This window comes from Panthera onca, chromosome B1 (genome assembly GCF_046562875.1).
Source record: "Panthera onca isolate mPanOnc1 chromosome B1, mPanOnc1 haplotype 2, whole genome shotgun sequence".
Taxonomy (NCBI): domain Eukaryota; kingdom Metazoa; phylum Chordata; class Mammalia; order Carnivora; family Felidae; genus Panthera; species Panthera onca.
Genome location: NC_138342.1, coordinates 18,224,451 through 18,251,764, shown reverse-complemented (window position 1 = coordinate 18,251,764; position 27,314 = coordinate 18,224,451). Strand labels below are relative to the sequence as shown.

Here is a 27,314-nt window from a genome sequence, read left to right as displayed (position 1 = left end):
GGCCTCTCGCACTCGTCTACTCTGAGGGAAGCCAGCTGCCATATTGTGAAATACCACCATATTTCCTACTCTATAAAAGGGCAAGGAAAGCAGGAAGTCCTCCAGCCAACAACCAATGAGGAACTATGGCTTCCAGTCCAATAGTCTAGTCTTCAGGGAACTGGATTCTACCTACAACCAGGTAATTGAACTTGAAATGCATCCTCCCCCAGTTGATCCTTCAAACATGATTACAGCACTGACCAACAGCTTTATTTCAAGTTCATGAGAGACCTTGGGCTAGAAGCAGCCAACTAAATTATACCCATATTCCTGATCCATAAACACTGTAAGATAATAAATGTTTGGTGTTTTAAGATGTCATGTTTTGGGATAATTATTACCTAGCAATAGATAAGTAACATATATTCCCATCAGAAAAAATTTTTTCAGTGTGCTATCCCAATGTATGTATATTTACTTATGAATTATAAACATGCATTCCTATAAAATTGACTTTAATTACTAGGAAAGCTTACATTCTTTAAAATTTTTAGGTAAAAATACAGGGAATTTTTAATAACTTTTTATGGGTATGGACCCTACTGGATTGTTTTTCCCGTCCCCTGATGTGTCCACATCTACTTTGAAGAACAATGTGATAGAATAACATACAATATCGTACTAACACAAGCACTCCCCAAAGTTGTAAACATAACATTTTATTTGTATGATCACTATATGCTTTCAATAGAATCAGATTTTTCTGTCTGAAATATTTTATTTCTTCAGAAATGTTAGTTCTTCATTCATGCTAATCAGTGGACAACTCATCACAGATGTCACCTTGGAAACCTATACTTAGGTCTGTAGAAAATTTCAGATGTCTGAGAGAATTTGTTCCTGTCTTAAGGGTTGCTTGGCCACTGAAGAGGAATGTTAACAGCTGTGGGAGAAGCAATTAGTGTCCATTCTATCCTGATTGACAATTCTGTAAAATGCCCAGTAGCATTTTCTATGGTTTTACAAAATGGCGACCTTCTGTTTCAGAGTGCTGGGTAGCTATTGAGTTCCGGGTACAGTTATCATCTTGCAGATGCCCCATGTGGCTTCCAATTAGAGAACTGGGCCTAATTTCACTCCCCAACCAGACTGAAATATAAAAGAGACAGATAAGACCTTCAGAGTGAGGCATGGACAGAGATTTCAGGCAAGCAGAATACATGAATATCAACTTTTAGGACCATTCAATTAAAAATGCAAAAGCAGAGCTCTCTGAGAAACTGGGAGACTCTGGATGAAAGGAGAGAGATTAGTGAGAACCCTGCAATGAATGCTCTGTTTTCATACAATGCCCTAATCAGGAGGACAAGTGGCAGTTGTTAAGAAGCAGTGAGATTCAGAACAATGCCTTTCCCCGGGAAGTAGTCACTACAAAACAAGAGCTGCAGTAGGACAATACTGACTTGTACACATGAAAAAGAATAATTACTTTAAGACACTATGCTCCACATTTGGGAAGCTTCCCTGGTCCAAAAACAAAAATACTAGAAACTGGAAAGTAGTGGGTTATTTTTCCCTTGGCCTCCGAACTTCCTATTTTTGTCACTATGCATTTCATATTATCCCAATTATCTAAGTTAGTGCATTAATACAGAAATACTATGATCTTCCATTTTCCCTAATTAAGACTATTAGGAAGACATTTTATGCTCTTATTTTTTTAATGAAATTCAATTTAAAGTCACTGTATCAGATCTTATTAGCTGCTACATTATAACATATAATATTTCATTGGGGGCAAAGTGCCTAAATCAAAAATTAGATCCAAACTTCAAAAATACAAACTATGATAGTAACATAGTCATGGTCCTTTGCATATATTTCATCCTGTATAAAATAAAACTTCCCTTGTGTCAAGTTTTAATCAAGAATGTCCCCAGGAAATACTATGCCATGGAAGATCTAGGAAGAAATTGTACCATTCCATCTTTTGAATAATAGAGGGTCCAAATTAAAGATTGTGAATATTTTAAGGACAGTCTAAGAGGTGAGTAAAGGAGTTGAGACACCCTATATCGTTTTTTTAAAAAGAAAAATGGGAAAATTTCATTTAGTTAATACAGCAAGTGTATTGAAGTGTTAACTGCATGCTGAGCATGAAGCTGATCATAGTGGTATAGGATAACGTACTGCGGGAAGATATCTCCAGTATCTAGCACATAGTAGTTGCTCAATACAAGATTTTTGAATAAATGGATAAATACCTTACTGTCTTCCCCTGAAGGAACATACAACCTACTTGCAATTAATAGGCATTACTTCATGTAATTTTCGCCCCATATCTATGAGAAAGGAAATATTTTTAAGCTAATTTTTAAAATTTTTTAAGTTTATTTATTTTTGAGAGAGACAGAAACAGCAAGAGTGGGGGAGGGCAGAGAGAGAGAGGGAGAGACAGAATCCCCAGCAGGCTCTGCGCTGTCAGCGTATGTAATAGGTCAACTTATAAAATATCAGAAAGCTTATTGCATATAAGTTCGGCTTAAACTCACCTTTCGTGAATAATTGAGATAAAAGCTTATGTAGTCCCCTATTAGGGTTATCAGAAATTACTAACCACCCTATCTCACTTCTGTAACTTCGCCTGCTTGCTGAATAGGTAACTTACATTGCAAAACGCTCCCCCACCCCTTCTACCAAGATCTGGCGTAGGCAAGACCAACATGTAAAAAGTCACAAACTCACTGCCCCACGGTATCTTAGGTGTCTAACTATGAGTGGTACCCTCTTAGGACAAAGAACTTTAAACTGATAGGTTCCTGCCAAAACTAACGTCTGTGTGTCACAATATAATTGGCCACCATGAAATGCTATAAATTGTAACTGGTTAACTAAATAATGAGGTACTCTGACTTGCTAAAATCCATATGAACTCACTGCTACCTTTGTTCGGGGCCATTCTCTGCACTTTTCTCCTTAAGATCAGGAGATCAGGTTTGGCCCAGCCGTGAATAAAATCTTGCCTCGATTTCTATTCGGCATCTGGCAGGTTTTTTTCGACACCACCCTGTTTCACATAGAGCCCGATGCGGGGCTCACACCCACGAAACTGTGAGATCATGACCTGAGCCTAAACCAAGAATCAGATGTTAAGCTAATTTTTTAAATGAAGAAACTGAGGTTCTGAATCTCAAGGTCAGAGAACTAGAGAGCAGTGGAACAGACTTCAACCCTGTCTGTCTGACTCTGGAGTCCCGGTAATAACTTGGTATCTTCAGCTACTGATGTTTTGCTCTTCAGAGAGATAAGGACTGCCCTCAGTGATCTCCTGCTAGTCCTTCAGTCCTGGACTCTTGCTAATGTTTTCTTCTCTTGTCTATTATTCTCCCTTAGAAATGATATAAAATAACAATTCAGTTTCCTGCGGGAAATCTTCCAGCCGTAATTATTAAAACACAAGTAAACATGTACCTTTGAAGCTTGAGGGAAAACCATATTTCAAATCAAACCTTGGGGGCTACCTGGAAAGCCACTTGGCATGTACCCAAAGCTCAGAACAACCACCTCCAGGACAACTGATACTCAGGGATGTTTTCTTTGTCATTGCTGGACAGGAGGGACCTTTCTCAATGATTTTCTGTCACCACATGAAAGTGATAAGTTCTATGAACAGTTTAATGGCCAAATAAAGGATTTCTGGATACCCCTTAGAGGGGATTCTCAATTTTGCTGTGCTCCCAGTACATCTCACAGATATGCTTCGAGGACACATCGATGTTCAAATTTCCACCAGGGCTTGGAATTGTCTATTTCTCTTGGAACAGCTCAGCACTGGCAGGGTTCAGCTGAGACTAAGGATAAAGCACCTTAGGAAGTTGACAGTCAATAAAATATGGGGCCTTGTTTTGAGCTGATGGGAGCAAAAAGGTTTTTTATTTAAGGTCTGACTTTTAAAAGCCTTAATAAATTTGAATAAAAGAAACCGTAAAATGGGTAAAATATGCCAGAAAGTAAAAATGACCACTGGGATTCCTCAACCAATAGGAATAAGTGGTTTCGCACAGCCACAATAGCTTCTTGCCTGATTTTCATTTTTGTTTTTGTTTTTACAACATTACTTTAATTATACCATTCCTCCTTAATACTCCCTCACTCTTGAAGGAGGTTAAACAACTCTTGGCCAACAGACTTCATTCATTCACCCAAAATCAAATCTGACTGAGAAAAGTGGCAACTCTGAGTCCCAAAACATTGACAGATTGCCAACTGGAAAAAAAGGCAGGAACTTCTGGAAACACCACAGAATTGGTCACACCCACATTTCTGTAATGTCTGATCTGTAGCATATCGTTCGTCTATACTGAATTCTTCCCACAAACATGGCTGTTGGAGGTTAGAGGTTTGCTCTTCGCATGCGCTCCGGATGTCTTACTCAATCTTTGCACCCTTCTTTGTCAGACACGCTAGATAGAGGTGAATGATCATCATGAGAATTAAGCAAAAGTTTTAAATCTCAGAAGTTCTTTTAAATCTCATTGGGTTTATGGGCTCCCTGGGTGGCTCAGTCGGTTGAGCCACTGACTTTGGATCAGGCCATGATCTCATGGTTTGTGAGTTTGAGTCCTGTGTTGGGCTCTGTGCTGACAGCATGGAGCCTGGAGACTGCTTCCAGTACTGTGTCTCCCTCTCTCTGCTCATGCTCACTCTCTCTCTCTCTCTCAAAAATAAATAAAACATTTTTTAAAAATTAAAACAAACAATAAATCTCAAAAGTTTACAAAATGCTTTCAGATATAAATTCAATCCTTGTAACAACTTTGTTATGAGAACATGCATTCTACAATGAGGGAAGAAATTTGGAGATGTTCAATGACAAGATTAAGATGATCAAGGCATTTAAACAGTGGTGCTGGGAATCTACTTAGCTCTTCTGATTCTTAGGCCAATACTCCTTCCAGCTCTCCATCACTAAGGTTAGTTGACTCAATGGCATACACCAAGGGCTCTCAACGTGAGGAGAGTCAGCAGCAGTGTCTGGCAACTCATGAGACATGCAAATTCTCAGGTTTCTCCCCCAGACCCACTGAATCAGAAATTCTGGGACAGGGCCCAGCAATCCATGTTTTTACAACTTCTCCGGGTGATGCTGATGGCTGCTAATGTTTGAGAACCACTGGCATACAGTTCCTACTTATGGTATCATGAAGTCATCTCAGAAACAGACCTTATATCAGTCGTCCTTCTTAAAGCTTCCAGAAGACTTGAAAGCCAGAAGGGAACAGAATGTTTAAAGCTTAACCATACAATGCAGGTGCTGTGGCCTTTACTGGAAGATTTTCTCCCCCTAATCTCTATCATTTGGAGATAAAGGAAATGGTTTTTATTTCTTGAAGTCAAGATCATCCAACTACTCAATTTTGTTAGAGTAAAAAAAAAAAAAAAAAAAAAAAATCTTTATTCTATGGAAATCCTTTCTCAGGGATCTTCAGTTCCTTCTCAGTCTGCCCAGGACAATGGTTTTATCCAATTCATGGGCAGCCAAAAAGAGTGACTACTTCTCCCCACCACTCACCCACTCCAGGCACACTGTAAATATATACTCTTTCAAGGGCTTTATTCCAGTGTATTTTAAAGTGTGCATGTCTTGGATTTCATCGAGAAAAAAGAAGGGAGGTGAGGCTCCCCTGTCATATGCTCCATAGCATCTGTACTTCTTCACAGTGCTCATCACATTTCTAATTACTTGTTCAATGTCACTGTCTAATTACTTGTTCCCCACATGTTCTCTATTAAGACTTTTAGAGGCCCTAAGCTCTGACACGATAATGGTGTCTCCTCCAACACCATATGGATTTTGAAATTAGGGAAAAAAATCAAAACTTTCAAATAAGTTTAAGGTGTCCAACAGGTTTTCATATTGCCCATGATGACACTTCAATACTTTACATCAAATATCATAGACTGAGCATAAGTTTTTAAATTAGGGAGGAGGGTGACTCTTCCTTTGTGGGTGCCCCAAGCATGGGGGTCTTCATGTTGGGTAAGCCAGCCCCATTTCTATCCAAATTGTACATTTCATGAGGATCAAGCTACATCTATCTTAGTCACAGTGTAGTCCCACTGCTGGCACAATGTCTGAGCCAAGATAGGTTCTTAAGAAAGGTCTGATGAAAGAATAGGAGGGTGAGTGAGTGAGCGAATCAGTGGATGGATGGAGCAAGAGGAAGGCAGTGAGGTAGAAAAGCTAAGGTGACAGGGAGGGAAGGTGAGGGAAAAGTGGGGGTAGAGGTGAGGCAGGAAGGGAGAGAGGGCAGAAAAGCAGATGACAATAAATCCAGTTGGTTACTGTCTTAATTCTGCTATAGTTTAAGAGAGAGATGTACTGGTACTAAACTCCCTAGCCCACTGCTAGAGCTCAAAGAATCATCTGTTTCATTACTGCTTAATTCTAGAATAAATGTTGCCATCATCCTCTTATAGAATTATGAACTGTGTCTTTATTTACTTACACGGCACAATTTTCAAATACGTGACAGCCCATTGCTCATGTCTTTGTCATGGAATTAGGGAAATGTAGCATAAGCTTTAAATTTGTAGCCGCTGTCCAATCAATGAGGAGGACCCACCATGCAGATAGCTCTGTGATACATGAAGTTAGCTATTCAACAGTTGCAGTCTTTGGGACTTTTTGATTTCTGTCACCCTGGAAAATGAACAGCATTTGTGCTGACAGCTTTTTTTCTTTCCCAATTCACCCCTTTCTAATGAATCTATTCTAAAGCATGTTACGCATTTAAATAAATTTTACACGCCATATCAAAACAGCAATATTAACAGTACTTGTCGCCACAATATCGCATGCAAATTACAGAGAACTTACACATGCAATACATTTAGCCAAAATGGGGATTTTAGATGACATCAATCTTATAAGGTGTCAACACACAGCAATGATATGCAGACCCTATTTTCTACTTTTTCCTGATGAGAACAAAAGTATGCTTTGGCACAGCATTCAAATTCATCAAATAAGCACCCAAGAACGGATTTATTGCACAGGCTAAAGTTGAGTAAAGAAGGCCCATATGCTGTGTAAAAAAGCTTCTATATCTTTAGGTCCCCAGATCCTAATGTGACAAGGATATTATTATCCACTAGAGTCATAAAGCCTTTTATAGAGATATTTCCCCCCTTAGCCCTGTTATTTTAATTTGTGCACAGATTTTAGCACAGGCAATTTCCCCCTGCAAGGGCTTTTCACTAATAGAATTATACTGTCTTAGCTCAAAATGGCCTTTGGTTCTTAGTCCACTGGGCTCAAAAGATTATTTTCTTGTGTGGAGAGCTCTCCACACCACCCGGGAGCCCACCATTATCTGTACCGAACACCCCAATCCTCTACATCCTCCAACAGGCTACACAGCTGGGCCCAGCATGAAAATGACAACCATTCAAAACTCCACAAGTTTATTTTCCTCTGGCTGGGCATCTCGGCTTCTGGACTCCCGTCAACACCATCACAACACATGCCTTTCAATAAAAAGTGATCCTAACAGGATTAAATGTAATTTAGAGTCAATAAGGAGAAGTTTGCCATCGGGCGGAATTATAATAGACAGTATGATCAGAAGGTAGAAAATCTGGAAGGGTTTCAGGGGTGCATTCTACTGTAAAAAAAAAAAAAAAATGAAACAGAGCAGAGAAAAAAATTCATTCCCAGCCAAAACCTTTCACTAGTTCTCTCTCTCACGCAAATCAATTCACAGCCTATTAAAGTATTAAGAACCATGTACTATCATTTACAGGGAGGAAAAAGAGAGAGGGAGAGAGACATTTACAGGAGAATGGAAAGGTAGTGTGATCTCTCTGCCAGTTCTCTGTTGCTATGTAACTAGTAAGTAAAATATTTTTGGTTCTATACAACATGGAGAGGACAAAGGGTGCATGGCGGCCACCACAGACTTACATTTGCTGCAGGACAGTTCCCAAATCATGACTCCACAGGCAGCAGCCTTGGGAAGGCTGTTACTTTTGGAGAAGGCAACCCTCCACCCCTCTTCAGGGTGGATCTAGAAAAGTAATGGGAGAATTGAACAGTGAAATGGACTCTATCCCAGGGAAGAATAATCCTCCACTGCAAGAAGAATGAGCTGCTTTCTCGGAGCTGCCTGTAGAGATGCCCATCACCGAAGCACTGCTTCAGTACAAATGGAAGAAACCAGGAAGGGAGATGGGCATGTTGCAAAAATGCATTGCCTGAAATTATTTCCCTAATTTCGAGTCTTCACATTACTATTAACGGAAAATAAGAGCTACCACTTATAAGACATTGTACTTACCACTTAACGGAGGAGTTTTTAAGTGATCTTGCCTGTGTCATCTCTCTTAATGCTCACTACAGTCCTAGAAAGCAGCTAGTTTTATTTTAATTCTCACTTCACAGATGAGGACAACCTTTTAGGTCCATCCACCATGTCACAAGTGTCAGGATTTCATTCTTTTTTATGGCTGAGTAATATTCCATTATTTATGCATGCCACACTTCTTTATCCACTCATCTATCAATGGACACTTGGGTTGCTTCCATATCTTGACTATTGTAAATAATGCTTCAATAAATATAGGGATGCATATATCTTTTCAAACTAAGGGTTTTGTTTTCTTTGGGTAAATAACCAGTACTGGAATTACTGGATCTTAGGGTGTCTTTATTTTTAATTTTTTGAGAAATCTCCATATTATTTTCCCCAATGGCTGTACCAATTTATATTTCCCACCAACACTGTATGAGGGTTCTCTTTTCTCCACATCATTGCCAACACTTGTTATTTCTTCTCTTTGTTATTTTAGCCATTCTGACAGATGTAAGGTGATACCTCATTGTGGTTTTGATTGTAAATGCAGCACCTTTATTATGGGAGTAGTCTTGTTTTGGTATATGCCATAGCTGGGAAAAGTAATCAGCTCATTAGAAGACAGGATTCAAAAAGAAAATGGGCTGGATGAGTGCAGAAGCAAAGAAAATGTTTGGCATAGATGCTGGTAGTCTTAGAAAAAGAAGAAACCACACATCTACAACTTTGTGAAATGACTAGCTGTGGAATATGGAAAATCCGCCGAAGTTTTAGAGACACGGGGGATTTCATATTCAAATGTTCCAGTTTGGTTAAATTATGTGTCAGGGTGTCTTATTGAAAATAACCAGGGTGCCAGGACTGATTCTGCCACAACTCTATCAGGAAAGAATATGAAGTAGCTTTTTGATGTTTGGAAACACATGTATGGCTTGCAATTCTGGCTTTACTGCTCTGTAGTTGAGACAAGTTATTTACCTTTTCTCCGCCTCAGCTTACTCATCTATAAAACAGGGATAATAACTACAATTGATCTCATTCGGTTCTTGTAAGGACTAAATGAGTCAATCCATATCTTAGGTTTCCATTGCAAATAAGAATTTGACTACCTAACATCCACTGCATCAATGATTTAACCCACATTTATAAATTCCTTAGAATTGCCAGATATCATGCAAAAGGTACTGGAAATATTAAGATAAATAAGACCTCAAGTTGTTCACCATCTAGAAGGGCAGACAAATAAAAACATTATGTGCAGCAGAGATATAATATGTTGGTGATTACAGAAGAGATGTGGCAGTTAATTTTTAAATATCTCAAACCGTAACAAGCACTTAAGACATATTTGTTGCCATGATGAGTTTAAAGTATCACCTAGATGGAGTAATGTGTATGCTTGCCATTTTTCATCAGTTGTACCATTGTTCCTTTACAGAGCCATCAGCGACTTATCTACCTCCATGACTTCAACATGCAATGAATCACTGTGACAGATGAAGTTTGTCTTTAAAAATATTTTCTAAGGGCACCTGGGTGGCTCAGTCGGTTAAGCGTCTGACTTCGGCTCAGGTCATGATCTCACACTCCGTGAGTTTGAGCCCCGCCATCAGGCTCTGTGCTGACAGCTTGGAGCCTGGAGCCTGCTTCAGATTCCGTGTCTCCCTCTCTCTCTGCCTCTCCCCGACTTGCACTCTGCCTCTCTCTCTCAAAAATGAAATAAAAACATAAGAAAAAAATTTTTTTAATCTAAAAAAAAATAAAAATATTTTCTAATAATAAAACAGAAGCTAACTAATGACAACTTAAGAGTAAATTATAAAGAAGAAAAAAGGAGCCTTTAAAGCACAACCCCAAGAGAAATAAAAGAACATGTCAAGACATTACCAGTGGTTATAAAATACAGCTGTGTTTTAGCTCAGTATATGTAGATTATAATATATGCTTATATCCAATATATTCTCAGAATATATTATTAACTCTTCTATGTACATTTTTAGAAACTTTTGGGGGGAATAATTTTAGATTTACAAAAGAGTTGTAAAAAGAGTACTGAGCATTTCATACTTTCTTCACCCAGCTTCCCCTCATGTTAACCTCTTACATGACCATGCTTTATTTATTCAGCAAACCTAAGGAGCTCACATTGGCAAAGCACCATTAATTAAACTGAAGACTTTATTTGGATTTCCCAGTGTTTCCACTAATCTCTTTTTCTGTTCCAGGATCTGATCCAAGAGACCATGTTGCATTTAAGTTCCTGTGTACTTTTCATACATTAATTATAATTATATATTAACTTTTCATATATGCACTTCCTACCTTAAATAGAGCCCTTAACACATCAACTATATTCTGCTACAAGCAGCTTTCTAACTGGTTCCTACATCTTAGTTTCTTTGCCATCTTTTGACATATTGCTTTTAAATCTTCACCATCCTGCTCAGAAATCTTTGACTTGTTCTACAAGAAAACCAAGACCAAGAACATCAGACTCTCCACATTCCAATCTTCCCACTCCTTCCCCAAGGTGAACTGGCCTGGGTGCTGCATCCCACACCAAAGTTTCATGCTTTCCACTTCCATCTCATTGCCTATATTACTCATATTATCATACTGTTTTTAATATTATATTATTTCCCTTGCCCATGAAGCCATATTTGCCCACCCCATTTAGCAGAGAGCTCACCCTACCCCTACTATCTAGAAAATTCACCCAGCATCATCTGCTATCTTTTCTTTCTGGTTCCCCAACCAGACTATGAACTTCTTTGGAGAAGAAGAGCTGTCTTGTGTGCATCGTTGAATGTCCACAATATATTGCACAGTTTAGTTTAATAAAGATGTCCTAATTGGGATGCTGGGAACCTTATATTCTAATGATTATAAAAATAACGGCTATTTCCTATTTCTGGCCTGATATGTAAGGAGCTTGGAAGGTATTGCACCCCCCTAACAAAACAACAACAACAACAACAACAACAACAAACCAAAAAATAAAAGCCAAGTTAGCAATATTTCTTAGGTCAGTCAGAGAACTGAGATCACAAGGAAAACCACTAACACAAAAATTGGGGAGAGAAAATCAGAGTGACAGTGAATCACCACTTACCAGAGCAGAAACCTGTGCAGGACATGGAGGTAGAACATAGAACCAGAGTTAGAAACATCTATGCTGTAATTGACAAATTGCTGGGGGATCAGTGTGAACAAGTCTGACAGTTACAAACAATGGTGCACACTAACCCTGCCCTTCCCGTGTTCTGGGAACTGTCTAAACAGGTTACATCTGTCAGATTACTTATGTCTTGCAAAAGCCTTATAAGGAGGCCATTTTCCAGATAGGAAAACTAAGGCACGGGGAGGTTCAGTAAGTGGCTTGGTTACTAAATGTCAGAACCAAGATGTAAATCCAGGTGAATGGGCTCCAGAGCCCACAGTCTTAATGATTACTCTATATTTGCCCCATACCAGGTACCAATAGCCTCTCAGACAAGGCCACATAAGCCAGTCATGGGTCAGATGACAGTTACAGATACCAGGAAAACTTAGGGCAACAGACATTTACTGTCTACAAGAAACACTCATTAACTCTCACCACTGGGGACCGCTCTTCCCTGTGACCCTAGCCCAGTGCTTCTACAACATCTCCCCATCTCACCACTGCCACAATTAATAAGGTTTATTCTCACTTCATGAAGGCCACCATAAAGTGCCTCTATGTCAAATTTTCTTCTAATTTCATTCTTCAAGGCTCATCATGCTTTGTGCTAAGTACTATATCCCTCCCAGGACAACTAGAGCCTAAAATATTGTCATCGGTGATGAATATGTGTTCTCCAGGTAAGGTGTATTGCTAGTAATTAAACAGTATTAATTCCATCAGCTTTGATTTATTCTGCTCTCTCAGTAATGAAGCCCAGTATTCTATTTTCTCTCTGCCTAGCACTGAGCAATAGAATTGGTGTTTAAGGATTATCATATAAATCTACTTTTTGGTCAGTCAGTGTTGGGGAATTTTCTCAATATATTACAAATGTATTCATTATTCCCTCGTTCATAAAAATAATTAAAAGCTACGGCCGAACACAAATTCCCAGAGCACAAAAGCCTGACTGGCATGCTACTGCCAAATACCAAGGTTGGCAGCTTCTTAGTTTACGGGTTTCTTAATGAGAACTCGTACCTTCTCATTCAATAAAGGGCTTAGGTGGACATTTCCTGCTGGTGTTCACAGGAGTTATAAAACTAAAGCCCTGCACATCAAAATGAAAATGGGCTACTGTTATTGTCTATATGTTTTTAGCAGTTCAGAAATAACTTACCCTAAAATAAAAACTATCCCCCAAAATCCGACAATTCTTGAAAAGTGATCCCCAGGATGTTAATAACATTCTCTTAAAAAAAAAAAAAAAGCAAGGAAGAAGAAAGAAATACAAGTAGATCCAATCCATCATTGTGATATCCAAGTTTCTCCTTAGATAAAACAGACATAAAACATGTACTTTACAAGCCTCAGATGACCTTCAAGACATCTAAAGTACAGTATCTATGGATTTTTAAGTATAATTAACAACTCCTGTTTTCCCATTTAAAGAATCCAAGTTCTGTTTCTGTGACGGGCAAAAGCCAATCAATCTCGTTTTCAAATGCTAATATAAGCAATTAAAAATAACATTAATTAAAATACTGCAGGGGCTGTTAGATTTTTGGTGGTGTGTTTTTTTTTTTTTTTTCCTTTACCTAAACTCATGACAATTCTAATTTACAGGACTAATTGAGGAAGCACCCTTGGTTTGATCCATTTCTGGGACGAAGAGCTGGCCCCTGAAACCCAGCTGAGAGCTGCAGAAAGCCACCGCTCTGTGAGGAAGCCCGGGCACTGCAGCTGAAATGCATATTTCACCTGGTACACCAAATGTGACAGATCGTTTTATTTACATCACGAATATTAATTTTCTGGTTTTGGTAACGAAAATGCAGAGCTCATTTGTATTGTTGTAAAACTTGTAAATATGCCCTGTAGGATAAGTAATATTCAAAACGACATCCTAATTAAAAGGAAAACTCAGTTGTCTTGCAAGATAATATAAGGAGGGCACATAAATTGTGAATAAGATACATGGTAAAAATGAAAAAGACAGTCTGGATAGGAGAGGAATGAAATAAGATTTGGAAATGTGCTTTTTAAATGAACACAAATTGTGAGATAATGTCTCATTGAACAATAAAAATAACAAAACAGTGGCAAAGATGTAATAGAATTTCCTATGTATACCATTTTAATCTTAATATAATTTTCCCCAGTGCATCCACGTTTATTGAACTACTACGACCATTTCTTTCTCACTCTGTCCAAAGTTACCGAGACAGTATTCTTTGCTGTAAATAATTCCCTGATTATGAACATGAAAACGATCTAGAAATTGACCACAGTGCTTTTTTAAAAACGACATAGTGTCTGCTCAGGGCCAAAGGCCTTATGGGAATGGCAAAGTATGTATAGCTTTCTCAGGGAAGCAGAATGAGAACACAGAAGAATACATTCCCCACGTCCTCTCCATAAGGCAACTCCACACCTTTGTTTCTTTTTCCCTTTATTCAAAAAAATGCAAAGGAGACTTCTATGACACCTGAGCCTATGGTGTGCTGGACAGAGCACAGAGCTAATGCCAAAGAAGTGCCGGGTCCAGGAAACAAGTACACATGTGACTTGAGGAAAATCTACATCAGTGCATCCTCAGTTTCTCAGTCTGCAAATGGGGGTGATGATACTTGCCTGTTAGCTTCAAGCTTGATCACAAATGAATGTTGAGTAAATACTACTTAAATATGTAGGTGAGAGTCCAAATTCATTAAATATGAAAAGGTTTGCTGGTGTGGACACATGACGTCCAGAGGAAGCCCTACATCTACTACTAACCCCAACTGAGGAAGTTCAGCAAAATGTCCAATTGCAATCCAATGCCATATACATCTCAGATGTTCACACACGTCTTCTACTCATGTAGGTCATTCAGTCTATGTGTGTATTTCATGGATGTCATCAATGTTCTTATAGATCTTAAATTCTTAAAAAATACTCAAAAGTATAGAATATGCTCTGCTTATTATTTTGCCCTCCATTTGATGTCACTGTGGAGTAGGAATTCGGTTTCTGCTGAACATCAATTCAAATGCTCTTTCTGCCATTCAGAGTCTAATTTGTTTTATTAATTTATTATTTTTCGAAAATAATTCATCAGACAAGAGAAAGATGTACTTGTTCACGCATTAAGAAAACATGTGCCAAACACATCAACAAATCCATTTTATTAAATGTGTTATCAATTAATCCCTTTGTTGAAGAGAATGCATAACTGTATAATGTGACTAACTTTTAATTTTGATTTTTTATACTAGATTAAACAGTAGAAAAATTATGGACCACAGGAAAAAGTACCTACAAAGCAAACAATAACTGACATAACCAGAAAAACTAGGTTCGTAAATAAGTATTCTTATAATAAGTGGTCTTGCTGTTAGAGCTGCAAATCATGAGCATGCTATCTTTATAAATTTTGCATTATTTTTTTCTAGAAAAATTCTAAGGATTTAAATTGAAGTTTCCAAGTCTATCTGATTTCTTAACATAAAAATCAATTTCAGTGGTTTTCTATTCTATTTTTTTTCAAAGCCTCATTGATCCACATGCAAATAGAGTAAAGGCCATCATTAAATACATCCCCAGGCATTACATATTCAGACTTTATAATCATGGATCAGCTGGTAGGAGATGATTACAAAGGCAACTTGAGATTGTCTGAAGGATCACCAAAGCAGACATCCTTTCCAAAAGCAGAGGCCTCTTCTCCAGCAGACATGGGACAGCCGTCTTTTATAGACTTTCCTTTAGTCCATTATTTCGGATGATCTTGGCATACTCCTTGGCTGATGTGTAAGGAACTCGAGGTCTAGCAGGATCCTCAAAATCAACGTGGAAGAAACCAAACCGGCTACTGTACCCTTGGGTCCACTCAAAGTTATCCAGAAGAGACCATGCACAATATAATTTAAGATTGACTTTATCAAGCTGGATAGCTGATTTTTGTTTCAAGAGAGAAAATAAAAGAAAGGAAGAAAAAAAGAAAGAAAATTATCATCTCTGGGAAAGTTTTTTGAGAACTTCAAAATCATTGACAACCAGCATGGTATCTTTCTCCTGCAGGAGATCACAGAAAAAACTTCTAAATTCTCTTTTCCAATTTTCTTTTTTTTTTTTTTTAACCAAGTAGGGGCTCCACTCAAGAAGTTAAATTACATATCATTCTAATTATTTGGTTATTCACTCATTTTGATATGTGTTTTATTTGTCCATTGATTTACTCAATAAATATCTTTTTAATATCTACTACTTTTCAGGCACAGAGAAACACACACACACACACACACACACACACACACACACACACACACAGTTTCTCTCTAGTACCTAGAATTATATTTATTCAAGACACTGTTCAGCTTCCAAGTGCAACCTCTAGATGATCCACAAAGTCCACTAGTAAGTTGGAAGAGATGATAAAAATAGGGCTGAAGAAGCCTTAGCCCTTGTGTCTCTATGACCAAACTGAGACATGTCTTATAATTCTGGAAATAGGACCCTAAAATGAAAAGGGTCAACACACCTCCCTGGTTATACATATATCTTAGACTGAGTAGGTACAAAAATGTGATGGCATCTCCTCTGCCCAACATCTAAACTTACAGTGGTGTTTAAACCCCCTAAAAGCCAAAATAATGGACCATCTCTCCCCCAAATACACTTGTGCACATACACAATATTCTATATAATTTCATTTGTGGGTATCTGAAAGCCCATCCCTGGACTCTGTAGTAAGATACCAAAGTGTGGAGAATTTTCGAAGTAGTTTTACACTGATTCCCATCCTGTTAGGGAATTTAACTCACTTTTTAGTATTTTAAGTATTTCAATAAGTATTATTTTAGCATTAGGATTTAGTAATTAGCATTTTAATTTAATATGTTAAGTTTGGCAAAACTCTGGCATTGTATGAATTGCTGTATTGAATATGTCTTTTTAAACCAGGATAAGTGAACTCTATTTATGGGATGCACTCATATCTATTTTCCAATGCAGAAATTAAATAAAAAGGCAAGTTTCCTTCATAAGATAGACATATTCCTAAATAAGTTGGGTAAAAAGGAACATTCATATAATATACCAATTTTTAATGATATTAGGGATCACTCTCAACCAAAATGACCCTTCTGGCATTGGCAAAGCAAGATCTACTCTATTTTTTTCTTTGATGTAAATCTGTGTTTGGGGGTTCTCTTAGAAGCACTATACCCATAAACTATTGCATATGTGTTGGTCTCCTAATCACCTTGGAATTTTTTTTTTGACTATGGACACCCCATAGACAAAAGGTTCCTGAGAAGTTAATTGATGCATAACCCCTCCACCTTTGCTCATGGAGGCGTGCAAAGTGCTGTACTTAGAGAGCGCCTTATGAATGGTCTCAAGGCAGGAATTAAGCCGAGCTAGATTGACTCCTTTTAAATAGAGTATGGTTGGAAAATGAAATACATAAGATTGAAGCACACCAAGTTTTGCAGGCATTAAAACATTTATAGATATCCCTTCTTCTACTTGTCCACATTACCATTCGTGTCTCCTCCCCTCTCTGTCAACCACAACTGCAAAACACCAATATTTTAAAATCATTTGTTTTAACTAACTTAAGTTCTGGATGGCATATATGTAAGAATTAAAATAACTGAAACCAAATACCAGGCCAGAAAACAACAATCTCCTGTGACTGCCTTGGAATTCAATCTGGAGATATGTAAGAATCTGCATTATTTTTTTTTTTTCTTATTTGCAGAACGACTGCCCAACACGAACGCCTGCCAGATATAAAGCCAGACAGTTTCTGAAAACACGCACAGTCCCACTGAACGTGCACAAAGGATTGATTCATGTGCTCAACCAAGGGATAAAAACGACGCCCTGCCTGCTTGAAAGGAAACAAAAAGGAAATGCTGACAATTTCATTGTTACCTGCCAGGAGTTCAGCTGCAGGTACTAAACTGCCCGGTGACGCTGGTGGGCGTAGCTGCATTTTCACTGCAGGAACATTCAAATAGAGAATCACCTGGCTGCTTAGGGCTGAGGAGTTAGCCTGCTGGAATCCTTCTCATTGTGCTACCACAGGGAAAAGTTACGAAACCATGCTAGAGCCTGTATGCCTCTGCTCTTCCAATCTCCTCTGGAACACAGAGAGACCATCGTCACATTTCTCGTCAGTGTGATCTAGGAGGGCCCAAATCTTAGTAGGGAAAAATCACTTCTGTGAGTTCACTTTCTTTCCTTAACCAGAGTTGCAGGCAAAGAAAACAGACTGACAGGGACTACGAATGGGTACAAAACACACGGGATAAAAACAACATACAGAGCCAGAGTTTGGTTTTAGACAAAAAGGCCAGAGGAAAAGATCTCACAGTCAGCAAGTTGAACATAAAGATGCAAGGAGAAAAATATCTAAGACTTGCTAATATATTAACGTCTGAGTCAGGCTGTTCTAATTATAAGAACCACGTGCCAGTGTTATCCTACTCACTCACTCACACACACACACACACACACACATACACACACACACACACAGCCCAGTTTTAGTCAAAGTGGGAAGGCTGAGGGGAATGGTCCTTTATCAGACCACCCTAATTCTTTACAAGTTCAAGGGGTCCCCAAACCACCCTCAGTTTCAATAATTTGCTAGAACTCACAGAACTCAGTGAAACCTGTTATACCCACAGCTATGGTTTATTATGGCAAAGGATACAAATTACCATCAGTCAAAGGAAGAGATGTACAGGTCAGAGACTGAGGGGCCCCAAACATGAAGCTTCCATCATCCCCTCCTCTAGGGGTCCTGGTATGGGCATGTGACCATACACACAAAGCACAGTCAATCAGAGAAACTCACTGGAGCTTCAGTGTCCAGAGTTTTTATTGTGACTTCATTACTCTGGCATGATTGATTAACTGACTGTCCATGTGGATGAACTCAGACTCCAGGTCAAGTGACACTGTGTAACCCAAAGCCCCCACCTTCAATCACATGGTTGGTCTTTCTGATGTTACTAGCCCCTATCCTGAACAAGGGCATTCTGTCAGGTATGACATAGATTTCCTCCCAAAAGCTGAAGGCAAAGGCCAACCTGCTATTTGGGCAAAACCAAATTCTTTACTACACACACACATGCGCACATATACCTATTTTAAAAGCTCATTATTTTATACTTCTGGGCAGAATCTTCTCAAATTACTGGTTTACGAAGTGCCGCGATTATGCCTGTGTTTGTCACATTACAAAAGGCTAATAATTGGGCACTCAGCTTCAGTGGGTTTTATTTCCTAACAGTTTATAAACAGAGATAGCCTTCGTTTTCAAGACTGCTTGGGACTATATAAGACATCCACGAATGTAGCACAACTGTTCAGCTATCAAACAAACCACTAATCCACAGGCCCAAACTGCTGTGGTGAGGACCAGTGGAAGGGATCTGGACAGTGTAAAAGGCAGCCACCTCACAGAAGAAAAATGGCAGAGATAAAGCCCCAGGAAGGAGTGAGAAGAAAAAATACAAGCCTCTAGATTTCCGTGTTCTGGTAATGGCAGACTACATTATTTGAGCAAGCCCTCCTAATGAAACAAGTAAGCATGCTGGATAGAATTTTAAAACCAAATCTTCAAAACAATGAAAAGCTGAAAATTTCATAGGGAATTACCTGGCCACAGCAGAACAAGGAAATTGAGATTGATGGGCATGGTAGCTACTTTCACCTGATGGAATTGTCTATTCTTAGGAAATCAGAATCTTTTCCTATTACCTGGGGTGAGGATAGGTGTCAAAGCCCAGAGACACATGGAGGGAAATCTGAGACCCCACACATAGAAAACTAAGATCCCAAAGGACAAAACACTAATCCCTCAAGGGCAGGATGAGCCAGAAGCAAACCAGTCCCTGGAAAGTTTCAAGTCACCTGGTGGTTCTGAAAACATCAAGTCTGGGTCTTGGATGGAAGTGATTCCGGACTGAAGTAACTCCTAGCGTCTGGAAGATTCACATTCAAATACTTTCTGAAGGGAGAGATCTATATTCTAAGCCTTCAATTATTATCACAAATACTTTTAAGTATAATCATCAGCACATAATCAAATAGTCAGAAAGACATGGGAAAATAACAATTAGAAAATCACTAAGATCAACAGACAACAGAAACAGACCCACAAAGAGCTCATTTATTAGCATTGTCACACTATAAAATAACGATGTTCACTACGTTTATACTGAAGAGATAAACTTGAAATATCTTCAAGGCTTATAGGGACCTATAAAAAGTGATGTGGCAGATTTGGAAAAGGAAACAGTAACACTTGGGTTTGAATCCCAGATGCAGCAGTTACTAGCCATGGGACTTCCAGTTTTTAATGGGTACAATATAGACACTAATATCTACTCCCGGGGCTGCTGTAAAGATTAAACAAGACAACACGGACTCAGCACAACATATTGCCCATGTGGCTTTCTGTTGTTTTCCACTCTGGCCACCCCTCAGAAGAAGACAGTATCCAAAGTAAACATATACTTTGGTGTGCCCTCTCCCCACCAATCCAGATATTTTGATGAAGTAGAAACTGGGTTAAAATGAGCATCTGGGACAATATAAAAGAGGAAGAGGAGTCACAAGAACAAACTTCAGTCTCAGAAAGTGTAAGACTTAAGGGAGAGGCACAGACAGACTGTATAAATCTGAGGACAGGGGTCTTTACGTCAGTTGACAAGCTCTTTTCTTTTCTCCAGGGTGACATCTCCAAGTCACCGCCTGGCTTCCTGCCTCCCTGAGTCTCGAGAAGCAGTCCGGAGACCCCTATAATGCCGACTTTCACGTGTCCAAGCTCTCAAACTTAAGAGTTGTTAGTTGAGCAGGTGCATCCTGGGATTTACTTCGTGAACAGCAAATCTGATTGGAGGTATGGGAAAAACTAATAGCATGGGTCTGAGTCAAAATCCTTAAGTAGTGCATGGCTAAGTCTATGTCAGAAGTCCAAAAGGCAGGATGCAAAACAAGCTCAGATTCAAAGTCATTGAAATAGAATGAGAAGAGATCAAAGACAAAGGCAGGGTCTTGGGGAATGTCTGCAAAGGGTCACGGAGTATTTTCTATTTTCATTAACTTGTTGCCAAATATGTGGTATATAGAAGAATCTGGCTGATGTAAAGATATAAAGCCAAAGCAAACATCAAAATGATTACTAATCCAGCAAGACATCGTTTCTCCAAGGGTTGACTCTAACTCCCTCCACTCTAACCAAATGGAATCACCTAGGGCATAGCTAAAAAAAAAAAAAAAGTTTGTTAGCCTCACCCCAGACGTACTAAAATCAGAATCTCTCGGGTTGTGTTATGAGCTAAATTATGCCCCCACCAAAACCTGTGTTGAAGCCCCAACCCCTGGTACCTCAGCATATAACCTTATTTGGACATAAAGTCTTTAAAGAGGTGAATAAGTTAAAATGAAGTTGTTAGGGTATGCCCTGAGCCAGTCTGACTCATGCCCCAAGAAGAAGGAAGTCACCAGACTTATGTGTGCACAGAAGAAAGACCAATGAGGACACAGTGAGAAACTGGTTATCTGAAACCCAAAAATAGAAACCTCAGGAGAAACCAAACTTGCTGACTCCTCAATCATACGCCTCCAGCTTCCAGAACTGCGAGAAAATAAATCACTGTTGTTTAAGCCATCCTGTCTGTGGTGTTTGGTTATGGCAGCTCTTAGCAAACTAGGTATACAGATCTGAGAATTTCTGTTATTAATAAACAACCTGAGTGATGTTTATACTTAGTCATGTTTTCGACTCCTAAGCCTAGGATAAGCTCTAAGAGTCCACCATAACTTTTTGAACACCAAGGCTTCCCTCCTGAGGTTATAAATGCGGGCAACTCCCTCAGTACCTCTCCTTAGCACTCAGAGCTAGAGGAGCTCTTTGCCAAGAGACACGTGATGTGCAGGCCCGACCACACCACCTTTCAGAAACAGGGGACCACAGAGAGACGAAGGTGGGAATCCTGCAAATTCAGGAGTGCCAAAGGCCTGTCATCTGCTGCTTAATGAAAGCCTTGCCTTACCCCAGTGGGTCCTGAGACATCTTCTCAATTCACCATGTGTAACGGGTTTGATGGCTCCTGTATAGATCTGTTCATTCAAAACCTGTGAATGTGACCTTACTTGAAAAAAGGGCCTGTGCAAATGCAGTTAAGGATCTCAAGATGAGAGATCATCCTAGATAACGCTGAGTCGTAAATCCAGTGACCAATGTCCTTAGAAGAGAAGAGAAGGGGGGGAAGACACATTGGGAAGAAAGCAATGTGAGGCCAGAATCAGAGATTACAGTGATATGTCTGTAAGCCAAGGGATGCCAAGGTAGCCACCAGAAGCTGGTTGACATGCATGGCCTAAGTTGTCTCTCAGACCCCCAGAAGGAATCGATCCTACTGGCACCTTAATTTCAGATTTCTGGCCTCCAGAACTGTGAGAGAATAAATTTCTGTGGTCTGAAGCCACCAAGTTTGTAGTAATTTGCTACAGCGGTCACAGATCATGCACCATACTCATACAGAGTGGTTGCCAACTGGGCTCCAAGTCCCAAACCACCCACCTGGTTTCGCAGAGGGCTTGTGAGCATCTTTTCTCAAGGCCTGTCAAAGAGAGAGAGAGAAATCCTTCCTGGGACACAGTTTGAAGCACATTTTCTGGCAACTGCCCCACACGCTAACCTTGCAAATGTGTTTCTCTGAGCTTGGTTGAATTGCACAGAGCATTACAACGGGAAGACAGCTTTGGCTGGGTAACAGTGCCTGCAAGGGAACCGGCACACTGTCTTTCCCTTTCTTTGGGAAAAAAAAATAATAAAATGGAACAACATCAGGAAGATCTAAACATAGAAAATGCACAATAAGCCCCCCCCTCCCCGAACTCCAGGTGAGTATCAGTGGCGGGACAGCATCTGTGAAAATGCCCAAATAATCCCAACACGGGACGCCCCACCTGCACATGGTAACTCCTAGTAGCAAAACATATGACTCTCTGAAAAAAGAGTCTGAAAACCAAAGGCTAAGTTTTAAATATTTTATAGGAAAATGCCAATTAACCAGAAATAAGCTGTAAAGATTTCTTAATTGTCTGTATAGTTCCTATTACTTACATTAGATTTGGGAGGGGAAAAAACCCCTGCAAATAGTAAGCAGGTGAAAGGTATAAAAAATTATACTTTTATTTAATTATAAAACTGATCTGAGGATAGGTACACATTCAGTATCACCTTCTATAATTTATCCATCAATATTATTTTCAGAGTTACCTCTGCTGCAATAGAGAAATTCTTATGAAAACCAGTGTTCTGAGCAAGTGAAACTCTCCTCTAGCAGAAAACCTTTCTTCCTTCCTCCTTTCCCTGCTCTTCCCTCTTCCTTCCTTCCCTTTTTCTTTCCTTCTGGGGACTTACTTTTCCCTCTGCAAAATGGGGGCAACAATGTCTTTTTCCTAGGATTGTGGTAAGTATTAAATAAATTAACTCATATGAAGCTCTATGAAAAATGCAAGTTTATAGGAAACACTCAACATATGATACTGTTGTTGTTGTTGTTGTTGTTGTTGTTGTTGTTGTTATTTCTTTCAGAGTCTGGAAAGGTGATGAATGAAACCTGTTTTCTCTCTTCCTCCCATCTGGCTTCAAACAGCTTTCAGAAGGTATGGAGTCAGCAGAAAATGCTCAGTGCTGAGAACCAGAGAAATCAGGGCATCAAGGGAAAGAGCAGCATCTGGGCTAGGGTTTGTGCTCTGCGGGAAAGGGTCAGTTGTGGGTCACGAAAAATAAGTCACTAAAGACAAGAACCTTGGGGTGAGGCTGCCAGGAAGACTGGGTGCTGCTGAAGCCGGCCTGTCTCAGTGAACTGGGAGGGGAGGACCACATCGCTCAAGGTTCCTGGGATCCTACGACAACATCCACCCTGCACTTATTAAATAAATACATATCATGCTAGGAATTGGGAATATAATGGAGAGCAAAATAAACAGCCCCTTTTTTTGTAGAGCTTAACAGCGCATGTGGAAGACATATCTTAATCCAATTACCACCCTGTGAGCCTTTAATTACACTCTGTGTAGAGTATTATGGAAGGAAAGACATGGGAACTGTGAGAAAGAACAACACATCAGCTCACATTTATTGAGCATTTAGGTACTGATTCAAGCGTTTCATGTATGCATTAAATCAGTTCCTCTTTACAGTAAACCTAGGAGTTAGATATTATCATTGTCCCCATTTTGCAGATAAGGGAACTGATGTACAGAGAGGTGAGGTAACCTTTACAAAATTCATACAGAAAGTAAGTGGGAGAGTTGGGGTTGGAACCCAAGCAAGATAACAACAGAGTCAGCATGCCATGTCCTGACGCATGCTCTAATGGAAGAACTAGCTTAGTCAGCAAGGGTGGGAGAACAGGGTGAATGGAGCAGTCTCCTGGGGCAAACTAGAGCTGAGAGTTCAGCATTCATTGGAGTTATCTACTGACATCAGCTGAGGTTCTCTCTTAATTGTAAGTAACAGAAACTGACGTTGATGGATGAAGCATAAAAGGGTCAAGTTGGAGAAGTAGGCTCAAATGAAGCTTCTAGGACCAGGGCCCAAAAGCACAACACAGAACTGGTGGATGGAAGAAACTTCTTTAACCGCTAATGACCCAAGACTGAGTCCTGCGGTGCATGTTGCTGCCAAGACCCAAATTTCCTGCAAGCATAGCAGCCACTACTTCTGCACCAGAAGCTAGACCTTATAACCACTGTCATTCTCAGAAGCCAGATGCCTCTGCTGCTACCCTCACCAGCACAATCAGTTCTGCCTTCCGCAAGCTGTTTGCTTTCAGATCAAATTCCCAGATGGATAAGTCTGATTGGTGGGACTAGGTCACATGTGTGAGCCCTGGCTCCTACAAAATCTGAGGAATGTCATGCTCTACCTTGGTTAGACAAAACGCTTAAATCTGGGTGTCCCTCAAATGTAGCAAGAGTGTTCAACAAGTGCTAGGCACCCCAAAAATGTGACAGATGCCCACTTCACTAGGAATCCAAGGAAAATGAACCACATATGTGAAAGATCAGACATGGGAAAAGTTCACAGCACATTTAAGGAACTCCAAGAAGGTAGTTCAATGGATCAAAAAGACTTAACAAGAATTTATAGAAACAGAGGGTAGAATGGTGGTTACCAAGGGCTGGGGCAGGGTGATACGGGGAAGGGTTGTTCAAAGGGTACAAACTTTCAGTTATAAGATGAGTAAGTTTTGAGGAAATGTATGGTGTATATAGTTAATAGTTTGATAATTATACTGTATTATGGACTTGAAAGTTGCTAAGATTTTAAATGGTCTCACCACAAAAAAGAAATGGTTATGGGAAGTAATGGAGGGTGTTAGCTAATGCTACAGTGGGAATCATTTTACAATATATAAATGTACCAAGTCAACACACTGTATACCTTAAACTTATACAATGTTATACTTTAGTTATATCTCAAAAAAGCTGAAGGAAAAAAAAAAAAGAATTGTGGAGAGATAGCCATAAGGCAGGGGACATGCAGGTCCTTATAAAGATTTTAAGGATTTTGATCTTTATCCCAACCACATTAAAAGTCATTGAGGGAGTTTAAGCAAGGGAGTGACTTTAGCTAATTTGCATTTTTAGAAGATTACCATGACCTCTGTGGAGAATAAATTTGAGTGCAGCAAGAATGGAATCCAAGAGAGTATTTAGGCGTGATTGTAATAAATCATGAGGGAGATGACGGGAGCTTGGTCTGGGGTGGTATAAGTGAAAAGAAGAGAGAATCAGATGGATTAAATAGATATTCAGATAAAATCAACTGGATTGAACAATTCACTGGAGATCAGTGGTAGAGGAGATAAAGTAGCAAAGATGACACAATTTAATGGATAACATTGAAGTTAGGGAATCCTGGGTATGGACAAGTTCTGGAGGAAAGGCAGAGAAGATAATGAATCGCGCTTTGGTTATGATGATTCGAGGCTTCTTTTTCTGATCTCCAAACGAAGAGCTGAAAAAGCTCAGGGTAGAGTCCGAGATGAAAATGTAAATTTTGAAGCCATCGTGTAGAGATGGTAATTGAAACCATGGCTGTTGAACACAATTTAGAGAATAAGAAAACAAGACGTTGGTGTAAGCCTTATGGTAGCCCAACACTCAAAAATAAGCTGGCAAGGAAAACTGAGGAGGAGGGCCAGAAATATTCCATGTCCTTTACCTGACACAACCATAGATGACACTTCCTGATAATGTAATTGGCCAACATTACACAGCTAAAATGGGAGAGTTTGGAAATGAACACTATGGCTATCTTGACTCCAAAGCCTATAGCCCTTCCATCGTAATAACATGGAAAGATTGTAAATCTAAGACTGTGGGTGATATGACAGGGTTAAGCCACTATGGGAAGCACATAGCCAGGCTGTGTGAAGAGCATAAAGAGGGTGGAGATGGGGAGGGGCCTCCAACATCTATTCCCTAAGAGCCAAAATCTAGTGCTTTCTCAAGGCTTCTCTACCCCTTTCATAATCCCCTTATAGCACTCCAGGAAACATTCAGGGTCAAAACCAAAAAACTTGTTCCCAGTGAGAAAGAGTAGCACTCAATTTAGAGGACAGTAATGGATCCAGATTTTTCTGGGATGATAGTTTTAAAGGGGATCAGGTTATGAAGTTGTGACCTACATAGGTAGGGGTCTCTCTTTCATGCACTTTTTTTTTTTTTTTTTTTTTTGAGAGAGACAGGGACAGAGCATGAATGAGGGAGAGCAGAGAGAAGAGAGAGACAGAATCTGAAGCAGGCTCCAGGCTCTGAGTTGTCAGCACAGAACCCAACATGGGGCTTCAACCCATGAACTGTGAGCCTATGACCTGAACCAAAGTCGGACACTTAACCAACTTAGCCACCCAGGAGCCCCATGCACTCTTGAAGTCAGAGTGGTAAGATGGCTTGGATTCTTTCCCCTTGGAGCACACTTTGCCAAGGTGCATACTTTGTTCAAAGTCTCTCTTTTTCCTATCTGACAACAGACTCAGAGCTTCTTGACTTGCTCAGGCTTAGGACACAGGCAGGGTTGGGAGGGGGCTTTGCGGGTGGAAGGAAAATGCACCCTCTCCTGCTATCTGTTGCTCTGGTCCTATTTCCTAGGGTGTGATATAGTGGTGTTAGTTTTCATTATATTAGAAGGGATAAGTTCAAAGATCCTAAGATGAATTTAGGAAAAACTGTGGCCTTTAAGCTTATTTTAACTCTGGGCTTTAGAAGAACTCCAACTTGTCTCTGGGCAAACAACTATGCCATGTGGTTCAGCCTAGCTCACTAAACTTATGAAGAGAATTGAGAACCATGACCCAATTTAGGTCAAATATCATATGATGACTCCAAAATTTATACTTCTGTCTCTGGCATCTCCCTTACCCCCAATCTCTATATAGTTGAATAATTAACCTCTCCCCTTTCAGTCAAAATGACATTTGAAATTAACACATATATTTATATACTAATGTTTAAAGCAGTATTTTCACAAGAGCCAAAAGATGGAAACAACCCAAATGTCCATCACTGGATGAATGGATAAATAAAACATAAATATATACATACAATGGAATATTACTCGGTATTAAAAAAAAAGAGAATAAAGGTCTGACTCACTTTACAATATGGATGAACTTTGAAGACATTATGCTTAGTGAAGTAAGCCAAAGAAGTCATATATTATATGATTCCATTTGTATGAGGTACCTAGAATGTCAAATTCACAGAGTCAAAGTAGGACAGTAGTTACCAGAAATGGAGGGGAGGAG

General features: G+C 39.5%; 1 protein-coding gene across 5 annotated transcripts in view; it reads right to left on the bottom strand.

Annotated features, from left to right (window-relative positions):
* LOC132692663 (cytosolic beta-glucosidase) overlaps window positions 1–27,314 on the bottom strand; it is a 236,060-nt gene that overhangs the window by 79,760 nt on the left and 128,986 nt on the right. For 2 of the 5 annotated variants that reach the window (XM_060655330.3, XM_060655332.3), the window contains exon 5: window positions 14,632–15,416. The exons of 2 other annotated variants lie outside the window; for them this stretch is intronic. In XM_060655330.3, coding sequence (XP_060511313.1) covers window positions 15,214–15,416 — 203 coding nt within the window. In that variant the 3' untranslated portion in view covers window positions 14,632–15,213. Of the gene's footprint in view, window positions 1–14,631; window positions 15,417–27,164; window positions 27,253–27,314 lie in introns of those variants that run through there. One more of the 5 variants, XM_060655333.3, reaches the window with a different exon arrangement.